At 39.4% G+C, this 15,253-nt stretch overlaps 1 protein-coding gene across 2 annotated transcripts in view; it reads left to right on the top strand.

The window, feature by feature from the left end:
• The window catches only part of sema5a (sema domain, seven thrombospondin repeats (type 1 and type 1-like), transmembrane domain (TM) and short cytoplasmic domain, (semaphorin) 5A), a 216,660-nt gene that overhangs the window by 132,287 nt on the left and 69,120 nt on the right, over nucleotides 1-15,253 (top strand). For both annotated transcript variants that reach the window (XR_011927715.1, XM_072450696.1), the window contains exons 7-10: nucleotides 2,571-2,784; nucleotides 5,430-5,715; nucleotides 7,878-8,013; nucleotides 13,999-14,203. Coding sequence is in view for 1 of the 2 variants with exons in the window: in XM_072450696.1 (XP_072306797.1) it covers nucleotides 2,571-2,784; nucleotides 5,430-5,715; nucleotides 7,878-8,013; nucleotides 13,999-14,203 (841 nt within the window). In the remaining variant the exon portion in view is untranslated. The remainder of the gene's footprint in view (nucleotides 1-2,570; nucleotides 2,785-5,429; nucleotides 5,716-7,877; nucleotides 8,014-13,998; nucleotides 14,204-15,253) is intronic.

Here is a 15,253-nt window from a genome sequence, read left to right as displayed (position 1 = left end):
AGACTTTTCCCTCGTTCCACAGTGTATGGTTTGCAAAATTGGATGCCAGTACAGAATCTTCTAGACTAGAAGAAGGCAAAAGTACAACAGTATATAAACCCCATTACACATCTTACCTCACCACTCAGATGAGTTAAAACCCTCTGCAGCTTTGGGCCAGTGCTGTCGAGTTTACTGTGATCATGACATTTGTTTTTGACCACAAGCACTGCATCCAAAGGTCGGAGGCTCGTAATGAGTGTTTACTGCTGTGAAAATACATATAGTTGAAATGCCATGACATTATATCCAAGTATTCCATCAAATACATGTCATTTTTGTGCCCTAACCGCTTGATAATGGAAAACAGTGGGCTCTGAGACGCAGTCGAACACATGATGAATTAACTTAGCGTCAATGGGCGATTAGTTTATGTTGTGCAGTAAATAGACGTTAATTTCTTTGTCTCATGGTAATGTTTCAATGATTATAATGGAACAGTGACAATGGCCTTGCCTATATTTATATTATTGCATGCATGATGGTATAAGCCACGGGGAGTAAGTGAACAAAGGCATTTGTTTTATTTAGAACAATGGATCAACATTTATATAGAATATCAGCATAATGTGGTGATGACAAACAAATGCTGATGATGACATAAAAACATGTTTTATTTTTATGTAATGCCCAAATGGGGAGCTCAATGACATTAAGATATGTTACATTAGCTCGTGGTGGTGCACATGTTGCCATGGATCAGAACTGCCTCGAGCTGCTGGGCTACTTGGGGCCAGAAGCTGCACAACTTGAATTATGACAAATAAATGCACTGAAGTTCATTCATATTGGTCGGTGTAATCCCTCATCCATCCAGTAGTGGTCCATAGTAGAAAAGGTTTCAAAGTTGAATCAATCTAATTGAGCTGGTATGAGAAGCTAGACTTCATGAACTGGATTGGCCACGCCCTAAAGGAGGAGTTATAGCCTGATATTGCTCTGCCTTTCATTACCTGTTAAACATCTGAGTTTTAAAAAACATCTAGATTTTAAAAAATGTTCTCCAGATGACTATACCTTTGACTTTATCTTTTCTACTTGCCATATTACCTGTAACAAATCAATATTAAAAAAGAACAAACTACAGCAAAACTAATGGCAAACTTTGCTGCTATGGCCAGTCAAACACCCTCATACTTTTATCCATTAGCATATGTGCACCATCTGACCCAGCGCTGTACAAAGCCTGCGCTTCCCTTCATATCACTCTGCCTGCCTCCAAATTATCTTCATGGCGTCACTCACGTCTGCATTTCCCGGCACGTTCCACAGCCCCCTACTGGCTCTCAGTGTGGACCGTCTACTCTGTGAACCAACTGTCTGAAATTCTCCATCACAACCTTTTTAAGTCACTTCAATGCCCCTCCTCGCAGCTGCCAGGCGCTCCACAGAGGCAACGTTCACACAGCCTCATACATATTCAGTTTATCCGACCTAGCTTCTATCTATTTATGACTTTTTGTGTTTTGCTAAATAACCCTATTGACCTAGACGTTGCTAATTCCGGATCTTCGGCCAACGCAAGTCAATCCCAGGCTTTCATCCCTGTGGAGCGGATAGTGCTCCGACAGGGATAGTGAGGAAGAAGGACGGTTGACTTAATAGACCCTTTTATCCAAATAGCCGAGGAAGCTGGCAGTGGAATCACCTGTATCCACAAAGCTTTCCGGATATTCCCTTCAAACCCCATTCCTAATCCTCTATATAATGTTTACTTTTGCGCCATAAAACGTAATGACATCCCAAATGTTGCAAAACGCATGGCTTCTCTGGACAAGTTGAGTCACTCTAGCCTGTTTCCGAATCCAAGTTTTGTGTAGTGCGTGTTGGGGCTAAACCAGGGTCATGCTGTTAAAAGTATTTTTAAAAAACGCAGCGCCAGATTCGGTTTCAGATTCAAAGCAGGAATTTAAAGCTTGCTCCAAATCCTCTTTTGAAGACAAGGAAACTCCTCAAAGTTGTGGTTTAATAATGATACAACAGGGCGCACAGCTGCACGTCCGGGACAAACTTCAACGGAGCGAGCGGAAGGAAGAGAACTTTAATTTAAGACTGTACAGAATCCTATTGGCTTCATGACAGGTGGTTTCCCCAACGCCGGCAAGACAAAGACAGCTGTTGAGATTGCGTGTTATCTTGTGCTAATGATTCAGAATGTCTTTTCATTATCTCCCCTGTTCTCGCAGCTTTTGCCAATGTTTTTACACTGTGTTGTAGAAAAACCAAACAAAACATAATGAGCGGAGGTATTTCTGTCTCTGCATTTGCATACAGGCAGAAACAAACACTGGAAGACACATCTGCTTTGCATTTTAATGTCGCCCTTTTCCTCTTTGTGCTACATTTTGATCTTGATTTTCTCATTCAGTAATCCATTAAAGCAAATTGTATCTTGCAACTTATTGTTTTTCCATCTTGGGATATAAATGATTATTTTCGCTCCACGTCTACATCCTGTCACTAGCAATTTTTCACTTCCCATCGTGAAGAATGGACCCTAATCCTGTTCCAATTGTACTTCTGTGTTGCAGCTGACAAACCTGACAGAGATCCATGACCAGATCAGTGGGATGGCGCGCTGTCCGTACAACCCGCTCCATAACTCTACAGCCCTCATCACCTCCAGTGGGGAGCTCTACGCCGCCACAGCCATGGACTTCAGTGGACGAGACCCGGCTATTTACCGCAGCCTGGGAGGCCTGCCCCCCCTGCGCACGGCCCAGTACAACTCCAAGTGGCTCAATGGTAAGGATGGCACATGTGCGTAAGGTTATAGGCCTCATTAAGTTGTATAAGAGCTGGGTTTATACAGTAGGTTAGACACTGGTTTACATAATGAAGAGTGTAGTTTATTGATTATGTTACTCATCTAATTTATTATGCTAATATTTAATTGTGATGGTACTGTACAATACACTGCTGAATTATTATTACTTTTGTGTGTTGAATTGTACATTTTATCATGGAGCACTTGAATTAGGGTACACATCCATGAAAGGGGTTGTACCTGGACGGCATGTGGCATTAAAAGTAGGTCAGCCACGCCTATTCAGTGTGTTGAATGTGGCCCAGGTGTGTTCTGGGTGTTGTAACCCTGCGTGCCTCAAATGTGTGTATTCTCAACCGTGGACTTATTAAAAGTTGCAAAAACGGAATGTATCATCGTATCATTCAAGGGTGCAACAATTACACTGCAGCCAAAACATAGGTTTATTTGCTCCTCTGCTCCTGTGGGATTTATGAACATATCTCTGCAAATATTAGATCCATTTGATCAAATGAAGTATAAGACATGAGGCACACTTTTATGACATTGAAACTATACACAGGCTACCTTTGTTCACAGCAGTATGCATCAACTTAGGTCAATATTCTGATCTGAGCAGCCTGTCCGCTGTGTCGCTGTGTCAGATGTGAGAGCCACTGGAGCGAGGAGGGAAAGTGCAGTTTAGACACAGGCTGCTGATAGGAGCCAATACTTGTGGCCCCCGGAAAGCTGTTGATTTATAGAGCTGAAATTGTTGGTCCCAAAAGGAGGACGTGTCCAGGAAAAAGAGGACGTCTGGTTCTAACATATAGTGCGCGGCTTCACCACACAGACTAAAACCTGACATCGCTCATAGCCACGGTGACTGTGTGTGTACGACTTAAAATTCACACATCCATAAATCTTATAATATGAAAACAGTTGTGCAGTGACACCCAGCTGTAGTCAATAAAATAGTTTGTATATTTAGTTTTTACTTTCTGTATCATCAACCCGCCATGGGGTTTGCAGATGGAAACTAGCCCAAGGCATAATCTATCATATTTACATTTGTTTGAGGGTTTATTAATGTGCATTGTTCCCACTTTTCCTTTAATAAGTAAATGAAATATTCATTCGGAATCTCCAAGAATAAGCAATCTTCCCATTCAAGTTTTTTTTTCCTTTCTTCTGCCTTCACCCCTTGGAGAATACATTCTCCTCTGTTACGACTTTGCAAACAGAATTCTACTGTTGCCAAAACAAACCCAAAAAATTGTCGTGAGTAATCAGTTTAAGAGACTATTATTTGAGGGCATCTGAGTTTGTTAAAGTTTATAGGAGTTTAATTAATGTTCTGTAGAAGATGTTCTAAGAGCTCATTTACTGTATAAGGCATTTGAGTATAATATAAGTTTTTTTCATACCAATCAAATCAATGTGGTTTATATCCTGCTTGATAACCTACATTATGATGTATATGCTTTTAGTTTGCAGTAAAAACTAAAGGTTTATATTCCTTTGAATCTGCGATGAATAACCATGTTCTAGTGGTGTCCCCAACATTGAATTCTGTGCAGTTTTGTCCAGCTTTATTAGCTTCAGCTTTTCTTCGACTTTAGCACTTTTGCACTTCAACTTTAGTGAGGAGCACATGTTCAGTGGTGTGTGAAATAATCAGTTTACCGAGACAACTTCAATAAATACTCAAATATGTTTTTATAGCTCAATTTCTTTTATATATATATATATATATTTTTTTTTTTTTATCTGATATTTGTGTGGATCCAGCTCACCTTAAATCTGATTCTGAAGAATGTTTTAAATCTCATTCTGTGATTTACCAACGAAATATTACTAAAAGCATTGAATGTGAAATAACTGTCAAATACCAAGACCTTTTCCTTATAATGTGTAGCTTTTATCACCAAGGCAACTAAGTTAAATTACTTTACTTTTTTTAAATAAAGGAACCAAGGATAGCAGTGTACTGTAGATATTTTCAATTTATTTCATCATTATTATTAGTACTTTCTGCAGTTCAGCCTTGGTCGAGAGTGAAGAGGAAAGGATCAATCTTGTCAACAATCAACTTTATCAGATTTATCTAAAAGAAGAAGTAATTGAATAACATCGGGCTTATTTCCGAGGAACAAACATGACAAATTTAACGGTGAACAAACCTTTTATTCCAAGCTTTATTGTGGGGATGGAGAAAATGATAAAATAAATGAGTGTCAGAGAGAATGGAGCCTGTGTTTTAGATCCAATAATATCACACATAAAAAGCACCAGCGTGATCGTGTCGGCCGGGGTTGTGCGTTGTAGATGGGGCCAGAGCCATTATGTCTCGGTCATTTCTCAAACTAACCTTTGGGTTGTGGGGAAATGAAAAATGCGTTTTCCTATTACAACACGAGTCCATTAATAACAGGGCTGCACTTGTTAATTCTGATGCCCTGCTGTTGTGTGGGCCACTCACAGCCAGAGTCCATCAGTCATAACTCACTGTCGCACTCCCACAAGCTTAAATACAGTACACTTCTGCAGGGTTTCTTCTTTTTTTCTCCCCCCAACCCTCTCTTTTGGACCTGTCCGCCCCTTTTGTTCCCGTAACACCTTCTTTGTTTGAATTGTTTTGCAGAACCAAACTTCGTCTCCTCCTATGATATCGGGAACTTCACCTTCTTTTTCTTCCGGGAGAACGCGGTGGAGCACGACTGTGGCCGCACGGTGTTCTCTCGCGTGGGACGGGTGTGTAAGAACGACATCGGGGGGCGGTTTCTACTGGAAGACACGTGGACCACGTTCATGAAGGCCAGGCTGAACTGCTCCAGACCCGGAGAGATCCCCTTCAACTACAACGAGCTGCAGGGGACGTTCTACCTGCCCGAGCTGGAGCTGCTCTACGCCATCTTCACCACCAACGTGTGAGTCGGCAGTGCAGGGGAATTTGGGCCTGTACAGTCACAGTCACTATATGTGGCTAATAATGTACTCAGTTACAAATACTGCTGCCAAAATTGTATTTAAGTAAAAGTACACATGAAAAACATTGCTGTGGTGCAGTGAATAGAGCTGTTGCACATGTGTGGTTGGTTTGATTCCTAACTTTGACCATTTGCTGAATATCTCTGCCCTCTCTCCCCATTTCTCCCTGCAGCTGTCCTATCAAATAAAGCCTTCAGAACAATAAAGTGTTTTTGAAAAAACAATTGAATTAAAAATGTTGTTGCATTTTTGGATTAGTATTTTACACATATTTCGACAAATGAAAGCGTTTCAAATGAATTAAGTTGTTTAAACCACAATTAGTATTTTCTGAACTCCACTCAGAGGAGAAAATGCAGTGTTGTTACAAGAGTTATATGAGGATGATTGATTTCTGTTGCATTGTAATGGTGCCTATTACAGCGTGTCCAGCTACCAAACCCTTTGGCCAAAGAGAAGTTAAATCTGCTTTATGGTGCTTTACAATGCTGTTCTCCTTTTGCATGGACATGGCCTTTTCTGAGCCCCTGCCCTCTTAACCCGAAACAACACGAAATGACACAACCTGCACCTTTGACACTGGAGACAAGTTCAGGTGAAGTGTGTTACCCAAGGACAGAAAAGCCTGGTAAAGACTAGGTAAGGCGCATTAAGCGAAACAAAACATGTCCCACAGAAAAATCGCTTCAAGGTCAGTAAGTACAATCAAAATTAATTAATATATAAGGCGCACTGGATTATAAGGCACACTGTCGTTTTTGGAGAAAATTAAAGGCTTTTAAGTGCAGAAAATATGGTACATGTTTTATATCCTTGGATAGTTGGGTCATGCATTTCACAGCCCTAGTCGCTGTAAATATGTCGATATGTTTTACATTGGATAATTACAATAATAGCTAACATCTTTGACAAACATTTGCTCCCATTAAATTAAAACAATAATTAATTTGCACTTTTCAAAGATGGGGTTTTCTACAAAAGTTTTCTCATCATCTCACTTCCTTACTTGTAAAATAGATGCATTTATTATGCTGTTCTTAATTTACCAATGCCGCCGCCTTATGTTTAATTCAGTGTTCTTGACGGTTCCAGGCTCAGTGACAGCAATCTGCATTTATTTGACACTTGACATTTCACACTGCGCTCGCAGTTAGAAAGCACGTGATAAAGTTGTTTATACGTGCAGAGTCCCCAATGTATTCATCATATTCATATTTGTGGTTTATTAGAAATATGTGATTAATTGAGACTGTAACATGCAGAAACAGTCCATATTTTAGCACGTATAAAAGTATTTTGAAGTATGGGACCTTTGGCTGAGTACTGCAATACCAAATCTAGCGAGTGAGATCGTAACCTATTCTTTATTGTCCATGCGTTCACGTTGTTGAAAATAATCGTTTGAAATGGGAAACATTCCCCCTGCAGGCACAGATTTTAATGAACCTCGGCGCTAGATTATAACTCACTTCAAGTCAGAGTTTCACGGTTTCAAGACTAATTCTCTCATTCGTTACTTTTGGAAAGAGGAGGGCTGCTGCTTGCTGAAAGTGACAGTTTAAAAAGTCAAAGTCGTATTTTAGGTAGAGGATCTGTACACTTAATCATACAGAGAGCACAGCGTAATTGAATTGCATTGCTGGATTTATACCGCAATAATGACTTCTATTTTGTCATCAAGTGGTGGTCGATATTGACAAAAATCTTTCAACTCTCCGCATGAAAGCAATCAGATCAGATCTCATTTTTAATTTAAAAAATGCCTGTAAATGTTTTCATTAAGGTTCAAGTATCACACAACAAACGACTATGAAATTCTGTGAAAAAGCAAAAAAAAAAAGATAGACTTGTTTATTAGTGAAATCTCTGTTTGACCATATATGCAGTATTAAAAACATTTTTCTTTAAACAGCAATTTCAATCATACCTGGGATATTGTCATCATAAATCTTCTCTTATATCTTGTATTTCTTGCCCACAGCTCTGGTCTCTTTCTTTGGTGGGCTGTGATCAAACTGTGTAGGTGACACAGGCCAGGCTCTTTCGGACACTCTGTAATCATCTTTCTCCTCCTCTGGTCTTGTTTTGTTGCTGCTAACAGGAACAGCATTGCGGCATCTGCAGTGTGTGCCTTCAATCTCAGTGCCATATCACACGCCTTTAATGGACCCTTCAAGTACCAGGAGAACTCCCGATCGGCCTGGCTGCCCTACCCCAACCCCAACCCCAACTTCCAGGTAAAAGCAACACTACATACTGTATGGCCACAGAATCTAATGACTCAAAAAATACTCCCTACAGCTCTCCATCTTTAGTTATGAAATTGTATTGACCACATAAAAAATAGATTAGTCAATTATGTCATTAATAATAAACTGTTTCAGTGTTTGCCTGGTGATGGAGTGCAGTTTGTGGGTTCAGTCTCCAGGCCAGCATTAATCACACTGAATCTAAATGTCTGGGATTTACCATGTGTTTCTGTTTAACCTAAAACATAGAAATACGCAAAAAGTAGTCCGGACCATGCCGAGCTCAGGATCTGGAGATGGTACAGCAGGTACAGCAGGTTGTCCCAGCGGCATTGAAGGACGGGTCAAATGCAGAGAATGAATTTCCATAGAAGTACTGTTACAAATGAAGAGTCATGCAGGATGGACTCACCCAGGACTAGATATTGGGTTGGACTCAAATAAAAAAATGAAATAAACCACTGCACAAAAATCGTAAATCGTGTGGTGGATAAAAATGACAGCGGTATATAATGTGGTATTGGGTGAAGACTCATCTGTTTTGAATTCTCATACATCAATATAAGCTTTTCCCAGTTGAGCCTTGTCTCCAAACCCAGTAAGCCAGTAATTCCCTTTAATTCACTCTCACTTTCAGTCACCTGCCTCCATTTGCACATAAATACAGACATTAACCACCAGTCGCTGTAAAACTCCAGTCATTTTTACAATAGTGTGGGCATTATTTTTTAATATGGCTCATGGAATTATACCGTCGGCTGCAGGCCCTCTCGTAAACTGCTCATGTTTCTCAAAACAGGCAATCGTTTATCCTAAAATTCAGATGTATATATATGCACCTTTTTCCTGTCTGGAAGTGTGTATTAGTGTGCAAAGCAGTTCTCGGTCATAGCGGATTTATTGTAGATAACGACAGAGTTAATCCCCATAGTCTGCTACAAGTGAGAGGATTTCTTGGAGGAAAAACAAAACAATGTTATGGACTTAAAATGCATGTGTTTTCCATCATAGAAAATGTATCATGCTCTATTCAAATAGCAAGTGGCATTATTAGTATTATTGTGTGTGCATTTATCATGAGTAAATGTCATATATTTGGTTATAATGTTACAGACTTTGTTTCAGGATCTAATTGATGATGATATGCATGTTCTGTCATTATCCAATCAGAACGCAGAATGAGCTTCTCCCTTTGGGTTAACCACAACTAAAATCAGTTTGAAATTAACCCCAAAGTGCTTTTTGTGACGTGACGTGTCCTCAACACATGACATCTTCACCATTAAACTAAAAGAGCATGTGTTCAGTAGCAGCTATTACCTTTAAGTGACAGCATTTAGAACACTTTCCACAGTAATTTACCTTCCCTTATTTTCTTGTCTTGTTTATACCCATTGCATATTATCCAGCTTTCCACATAGCTTTAGCCGCATTCAATAGCATGCCATACATTTTCCCGGTGCTGTTCCTCAAGGATAAGCAGGTATCTGTTCTCCCACTCCATCCCTATCTCGCCTCTAAAGACACGCACACAATGGCGGCTCATCGCCACTGGACCGGCGCGCACTTTATCTGGCTTTCAGTGACATCTTCATCAAGTATTTGTCAATGTAGTGGGATTAGATTTACCAGGCAGGATTTATGGCCTGTCTGAAAACACCTACACACATGCGCACACACGCCAGAGCCCCGGGAATCACATCTTTAGTAAACAACCAAACACAAGTTATTGATAGCTTGCAAATAGGTATAATTATGACTACTGAACACTATACTTGCCATTGATTGAGAGCTCAATTCTCGGTCCGACAGCAGAGAAAATCCCCCCTTTATTTGAACCACAAAGATTGATCCTACAGGGTTTATCCAGGCTCTGACTCATATCCGAAGTCGAAGCTAGAACAAACTGTGTTACAGCTTTTCTGCCACATACTGTAATTAGCCAATAAGAAAAGCTGCACTGGAAAATAATTAATTGTACCTATTATTGGATGTCTGTTTATAAAATATGATCGCTTGACTATAAGATTGATATTATTGCCACTCAAGTCAGAAGGTTCTTGGGTTTATGTATTGTATGTAAAAAGCAGTTCTGTTTGTTGTAATGGTGAGAGTAATGGCACTGGCAATAATGGCAGCAAGACGCTCTAGTAGCTGTGGATATGGATAGTTTATCGGATATTGGATATTGATGATAATATTTTTTCTGCGCCGCCCCCGTCTGTGTGAGCTCATGCGTCATTCCCAGTTTGTCCTCAGAGCATCAGATTTGACTTTTTGAACAAACTCATGAGTAAAAATGGAAACAGGACGTCAGTTAGACTAAAATATGTCTGTATGTTTACACAAGCATGCCACAAATATCTTTTATATCTCAAATAAATTAGTATCATCTTATTATCCTTTTGTTATTCTTTTTATTAAAGTGAGTAAGTTAATTTGTGAACTTTGCTGTAACTTAACATAAATTTGTGGTTATATTATCAGTATTGACATATCGGATATTGGTATCAGCTCAAAAAATGTATATTGAATCCTCCTTAGTAGTATGTAGTAGTAGTAGTAGTAGTAGTAGTAGTAGTAGTGGTAGTAGTAGTAGTAGTAGTAGTAGTAGTAGTAGTAGTAGTAGTAGTAGTAGTAGTAGTAGTAGTAGTAGTAGTAGTAGTAGTAGTAGTAGTAGTAGTAGTAGTAGTAGTAGTAGTAGTAGTAGTAGTAGTAGTAGTAGTAGTGGTAGTGGTGGTGGTGGTGGTGGTGGTGGTGGTGGTGGTGGTGGTGGTGGTGGTGGTGGTGGTGGTGGTGGTGGTGGTGGTGGTAGTGAGAATTTGTCTCAGTGCTTTATCTCTGTTTTGAGTCCGACCACATTTTTATTGCAATCCTGATATTTGGAGTAATGTTGGAGGAAAACAAAAAGCATTCCGATCAAACTAGGTCGTAAACCAGACTATTTCGGTGCGGCACTCATCCTCCTGACAGAGTAAAAAGGTGCAGACTATAATGACAGAGCCAGCTGAGTGCTGTGTAGGCCCTTGTCCAAATGGTCCCACTGTCCCAACCTTGACAGTACCAGCGCGGCCATCGCACATCCATCTGCGTTCACTAAAACTTATCCCACAAACACAACACAAGGACAGGCTCGCAGTGGTAAACCTCATGCATATGTTATAGCAGCCGCACAGGTGAAGATATAGAGCAAAGCCTATTGTAGTCCAGTATCCTCGGGGGCTTTAAATTACCATCTCCTTGTGCGGCGGACGCACTGAGCCGTGGCTTGTCCCGGGGAAGTCCACTGTGAATCTCATCCGTCAGCGCTGAGTAGGATCCACATTGATCGCTACAGAAGAGCCCACTGCCATATTTGCAAGTCACTTCAACTATGAGCCACTGTCGCTCTTATTTCAGGTTGTGGATTATACGGTCACCGCCGATTTCAGTTCTGCACTTTGAGTTGTCTGTGTGCGTCTGAAAGTTTCTCTACAAATTAGAGCTGCAAAGTGAATATAAATTGAATTGAAATCGCACTTTGACTGAAGGATTACGTAGACTTTGAATGGCTGCAATTACCAAAATCGCACAGATTGGAATTATTTAAAGCACGAAATATCCCGTCTCACGAATGTATAAAGCTAGTAACGCTGTATAGTTTACAAATGTGTTCTGAAATGCATGTTATTGATTTTAAAATTTCAGTTTCCTCTCAAATGTCTGGATGTGTTTAAAATGTAAACTTACAACAGAATTGTACAATCAAAACATAATCACAAATCCAATCGTAATTGCAATACTTGGCAGAAAAATCCCTAATAGATATTTCACCAAAATTGTTCAGCCCTGTTTACAGGAAACATATTTTATTTTCATCCAGTAAATGTGCTGCAGTTTTTGGACATTATCAAATCGTCGAGCCATCACAATTTAGCAGATTAATAATGCTAATAATGCTTTTGTTTTATAGCTTTTTTAGTTCATTAAAGTTGCTTCATAATGTCATGCATTATTCATTCACCCTCAGGCTGTCCATGGTTCTGATTGTATATCTTTTTGGTGTATGTCACAGTCAGATTGCACTGACAAACCTAATTACATCCAATGTAATGTGAAACGTTGCATCCTTGCTTACAAAACAGATTTATTGTGAAGTATCATAGAAACTCACATTATATAGAGCCTTTTCACAACACATTTTCAGGCATTTGACACAGCCATTAATTTGAGAAGTGTAAGGCAGTGGCTCAGTGTATTTCATATCACATTTGGGATATATTCCTCTTGCTTGGTGCAGTAATAGATAGTTGGCTGCAGTTAATTTTGTATTCCACTTGTGTTTAAATGCTGCTGCGTCTGACCAAGTACTACACAGTGGAGCCATAGTGCGGAATTAAAATGCCACCGCTAAAATACCTTTATACACTTATTTAATAGCGATTTGGTCCGCATATAATTGTTTTGTAATCACACAAGTGTATTCCACAATTAAAACGTATTAAATTTGAACTTTTGCCTTTGATTTTACACTGCTCTTGAGAGAGTGGCGAAATCCTGTTAATTTGCAATCATAGTAACGATTTATCACAGGTTTTATAACATCCCATAATGAAGTTATTGTTATCTGCATCCGTGTTCAAATCCTGCTGTCATGTTTGCTGAAAGTAATAATTTTCTCATTATGAAGGTTAATACTGAAGCCCACAGCACACGCTAACCTTTTTAAAGTTATTAGTTTATGTGTGTGTAAAAGACATCTGGAACATTGCTATTGAACTCAAATACAACTTAGCCGCAATATATATGCATATGAAGGGGAAATGTAATGAAAAGAGATAGTTCCATCTCATTCCCACCTTTCATCAACCTGCACGTATTGACTACAAAGCTTTAAGGTTATGAGGGGGGAACATTGGCACACTGAGGCTGCATTTGACTTTAAAGGCTTGTACCGTTAATCATTCAATCCCTCGTCTCCTATCTCAAGTGGCCTCCGAATCTACAACCTTTTTTATAAATTGCAGAGGTAATGCCGAGGTTTTTATTAATACATTCAGTCAAAGCTGTCCTTTTTGTGCACCTCCATCTCCCTTTAATGCTTGTGTTTAAATAGTATGAACCAAAGAGATGGGTGGGTACAATGTATTTATTATAATGTGCTGAAATTGTTATGGATCGCCTTCATTTCACAGCTCGTGGTGTAACAGATCTACTGTAGTGTATGTGAAGTGAAGTTTACAGCACAACTACAGGCACTGATAATCTGACATAAGGGAAAGTCACGTTACAAGAACATTTGCTCCGTCCACATGGGGGCAGTAAAGAAAGAAAAATAGTTTATAGGGATTTGTGAGATGACTTAGTTTAGCAAAAAATGGTTTATGCTCGAAATAAACTGTATTAATTTACACCACCTTTACTTATTGTTTACTCGTTTCACTTTTTATTACTATTTTCATTTATTACAGATTACAGATACTATTGTATTTGCTCTTTTGTTTAGCATTTGTTTATCTCTCCTATGTAATTCCCTCTGCAGCCAGCAGATGGGCCCCAAAGTCAATTCTTGACACGGGAAATTGACAGTACATCTTTTTTCTTTCGGAAACTATGTATATTTTTTATTCTAAAACATGAGAAGCCAAAGTAAAGATACTTAAGATCATGTCTGAAGCCCAATAACAATACAAACAATGCACAATATTTGTCCTTTAAGTCAGCATTATTATCGCAAGAGCTTTTCAATCATAGACAATCTGCTCTTTCCAAATACCTTTTGCTCCCTCACCGTGTCCAAACTTGCCTTACATCAATTTCAGATGCTCAGAATGATGAAGTAACATAAGCATGCAGGTTATATTCGGTGCTGTCAAAGTTGGGTTCCTTGCAGATCAACATACCAGGCCCAATTCACCCTCTGCCCTGCTGAGTACATCTGTATCTTTAGCACTGCTGAACTTTTGCCCTCTTGTTACCTCCATATCTTCCCAGTGCGGCACCATTGACTCCGGCACCTACGTGAACCTGACCGAGAGGAACCTGCAGGACGCTCAGAAGTTTTTACTAATGCATGAAGTGGTCCAGCCTGTGGTTCCTGTGCCCTACTTTATGGAAGACAATGTGCGCTTCACTCACGTAGCTGTGGACGTGGTGCAAGGCAAAGACACGCTGTTTCACATCATCTACTTGGCCACAGGTGAGTATCTGTCCACAAGAGGAAAAAGAAAAGAGACAGTTATGCAGTTATGAGGGAAACATCAAAGCTTTGTCTCCTGACTGAAGTGTGGCTCTGCTTATCTACATCTGTCCCCCACATGCACTGTTATAACACATTACAAATGCCAACTCGCATACCACATATCACACGCTGGAAGTGCTGGTTGTAAACACACAAAGAGCCTGAAGTCGTGTGTCAGAAATAGACAGGCAGGTTATTTATGCACAGCTCAGCCATTGAAAGTAACAAGATACTTTTGAAACAATTAACTTTACACTTTCTTTTATTGACTGTGTCGTTGCTTTAAAGTAATTTAGTTAAGTAGATGTAGTGTGTATTGTAGTTGGTATGATTGATCCAGAATACTAATCAACTACTGGTGATAAAAACAGTAGTCATGTACAGTAGTAGTAAAAGCAGTAGTTTCAAAAGTAGAGGTAGTGGAATCATTTGAATCTGTTGCTAGATGTGGTTAAAATCTAGATAAAGGTTTAGTTCAACACATGTTAAAGTTGTACTATATATGTATTATGTATGTGGTGGTGGGTACACTACCTGCAGTGATGGGAAGAATACTTAGAAAAGGTATTTAGTTACAGAATATCTGCGTTCAGATGTATTTTGTAAGGTACTCTGTCACTTGTCTGATCTGAATAGTAGGATTAAAACAGCCTTTTGTTTTTGTTTCACCGTTTGTTATACATTTATAAGATAAGAGAGCCTTTATCACAATTCGGAGATGTAAAAATTGCATTTGCTCTCACTATAGTTCAGTTCAGTCCAAACTTTAAATGTCATGATCAAATACCACAGTGTGAGAAATTTTAGAAAAGTAACTGTTTTCTGAATACCACCAAATGAATTACGTATTTTTGGTACCGGCATAAGGTTGGACTCCTTGGAGATGTCATTGCAATGCCTGAAATCTTCTACAATATGGCATAAACCATCTTGCAATTTGTTTTAAATTACAGAGATCTTAATCACTAAATACTTACTGTGACTGGGGTCAGCTCTCCACAGATCTGA

The sequence above is a fragment of the Eucyclogobius newberryi genome, unplaced genomic scaffold (assembly GCF_026437365.1).
Source record: "Eucyclogobius newberryi isolate DKJ021-1_F unplaced genomic scaffold, fEucNew1.0.hap1 SCAF_18, whole genome shotgun sequence".
In the NCBI taxonomy this organism is placed as follows: domain Eukaryota; kingdom Metazoa; phylum Chordata; class Actinopteri; order Gobiiformes; family Gobiidae; genus Eucyclogobius; species Eucyclogobius newberryi.
The sequence above is the reverse complement of the archived record's forward strand: the minus strand, read 5'-3'. Positions and strand labels throughout refer to the sequence as shown.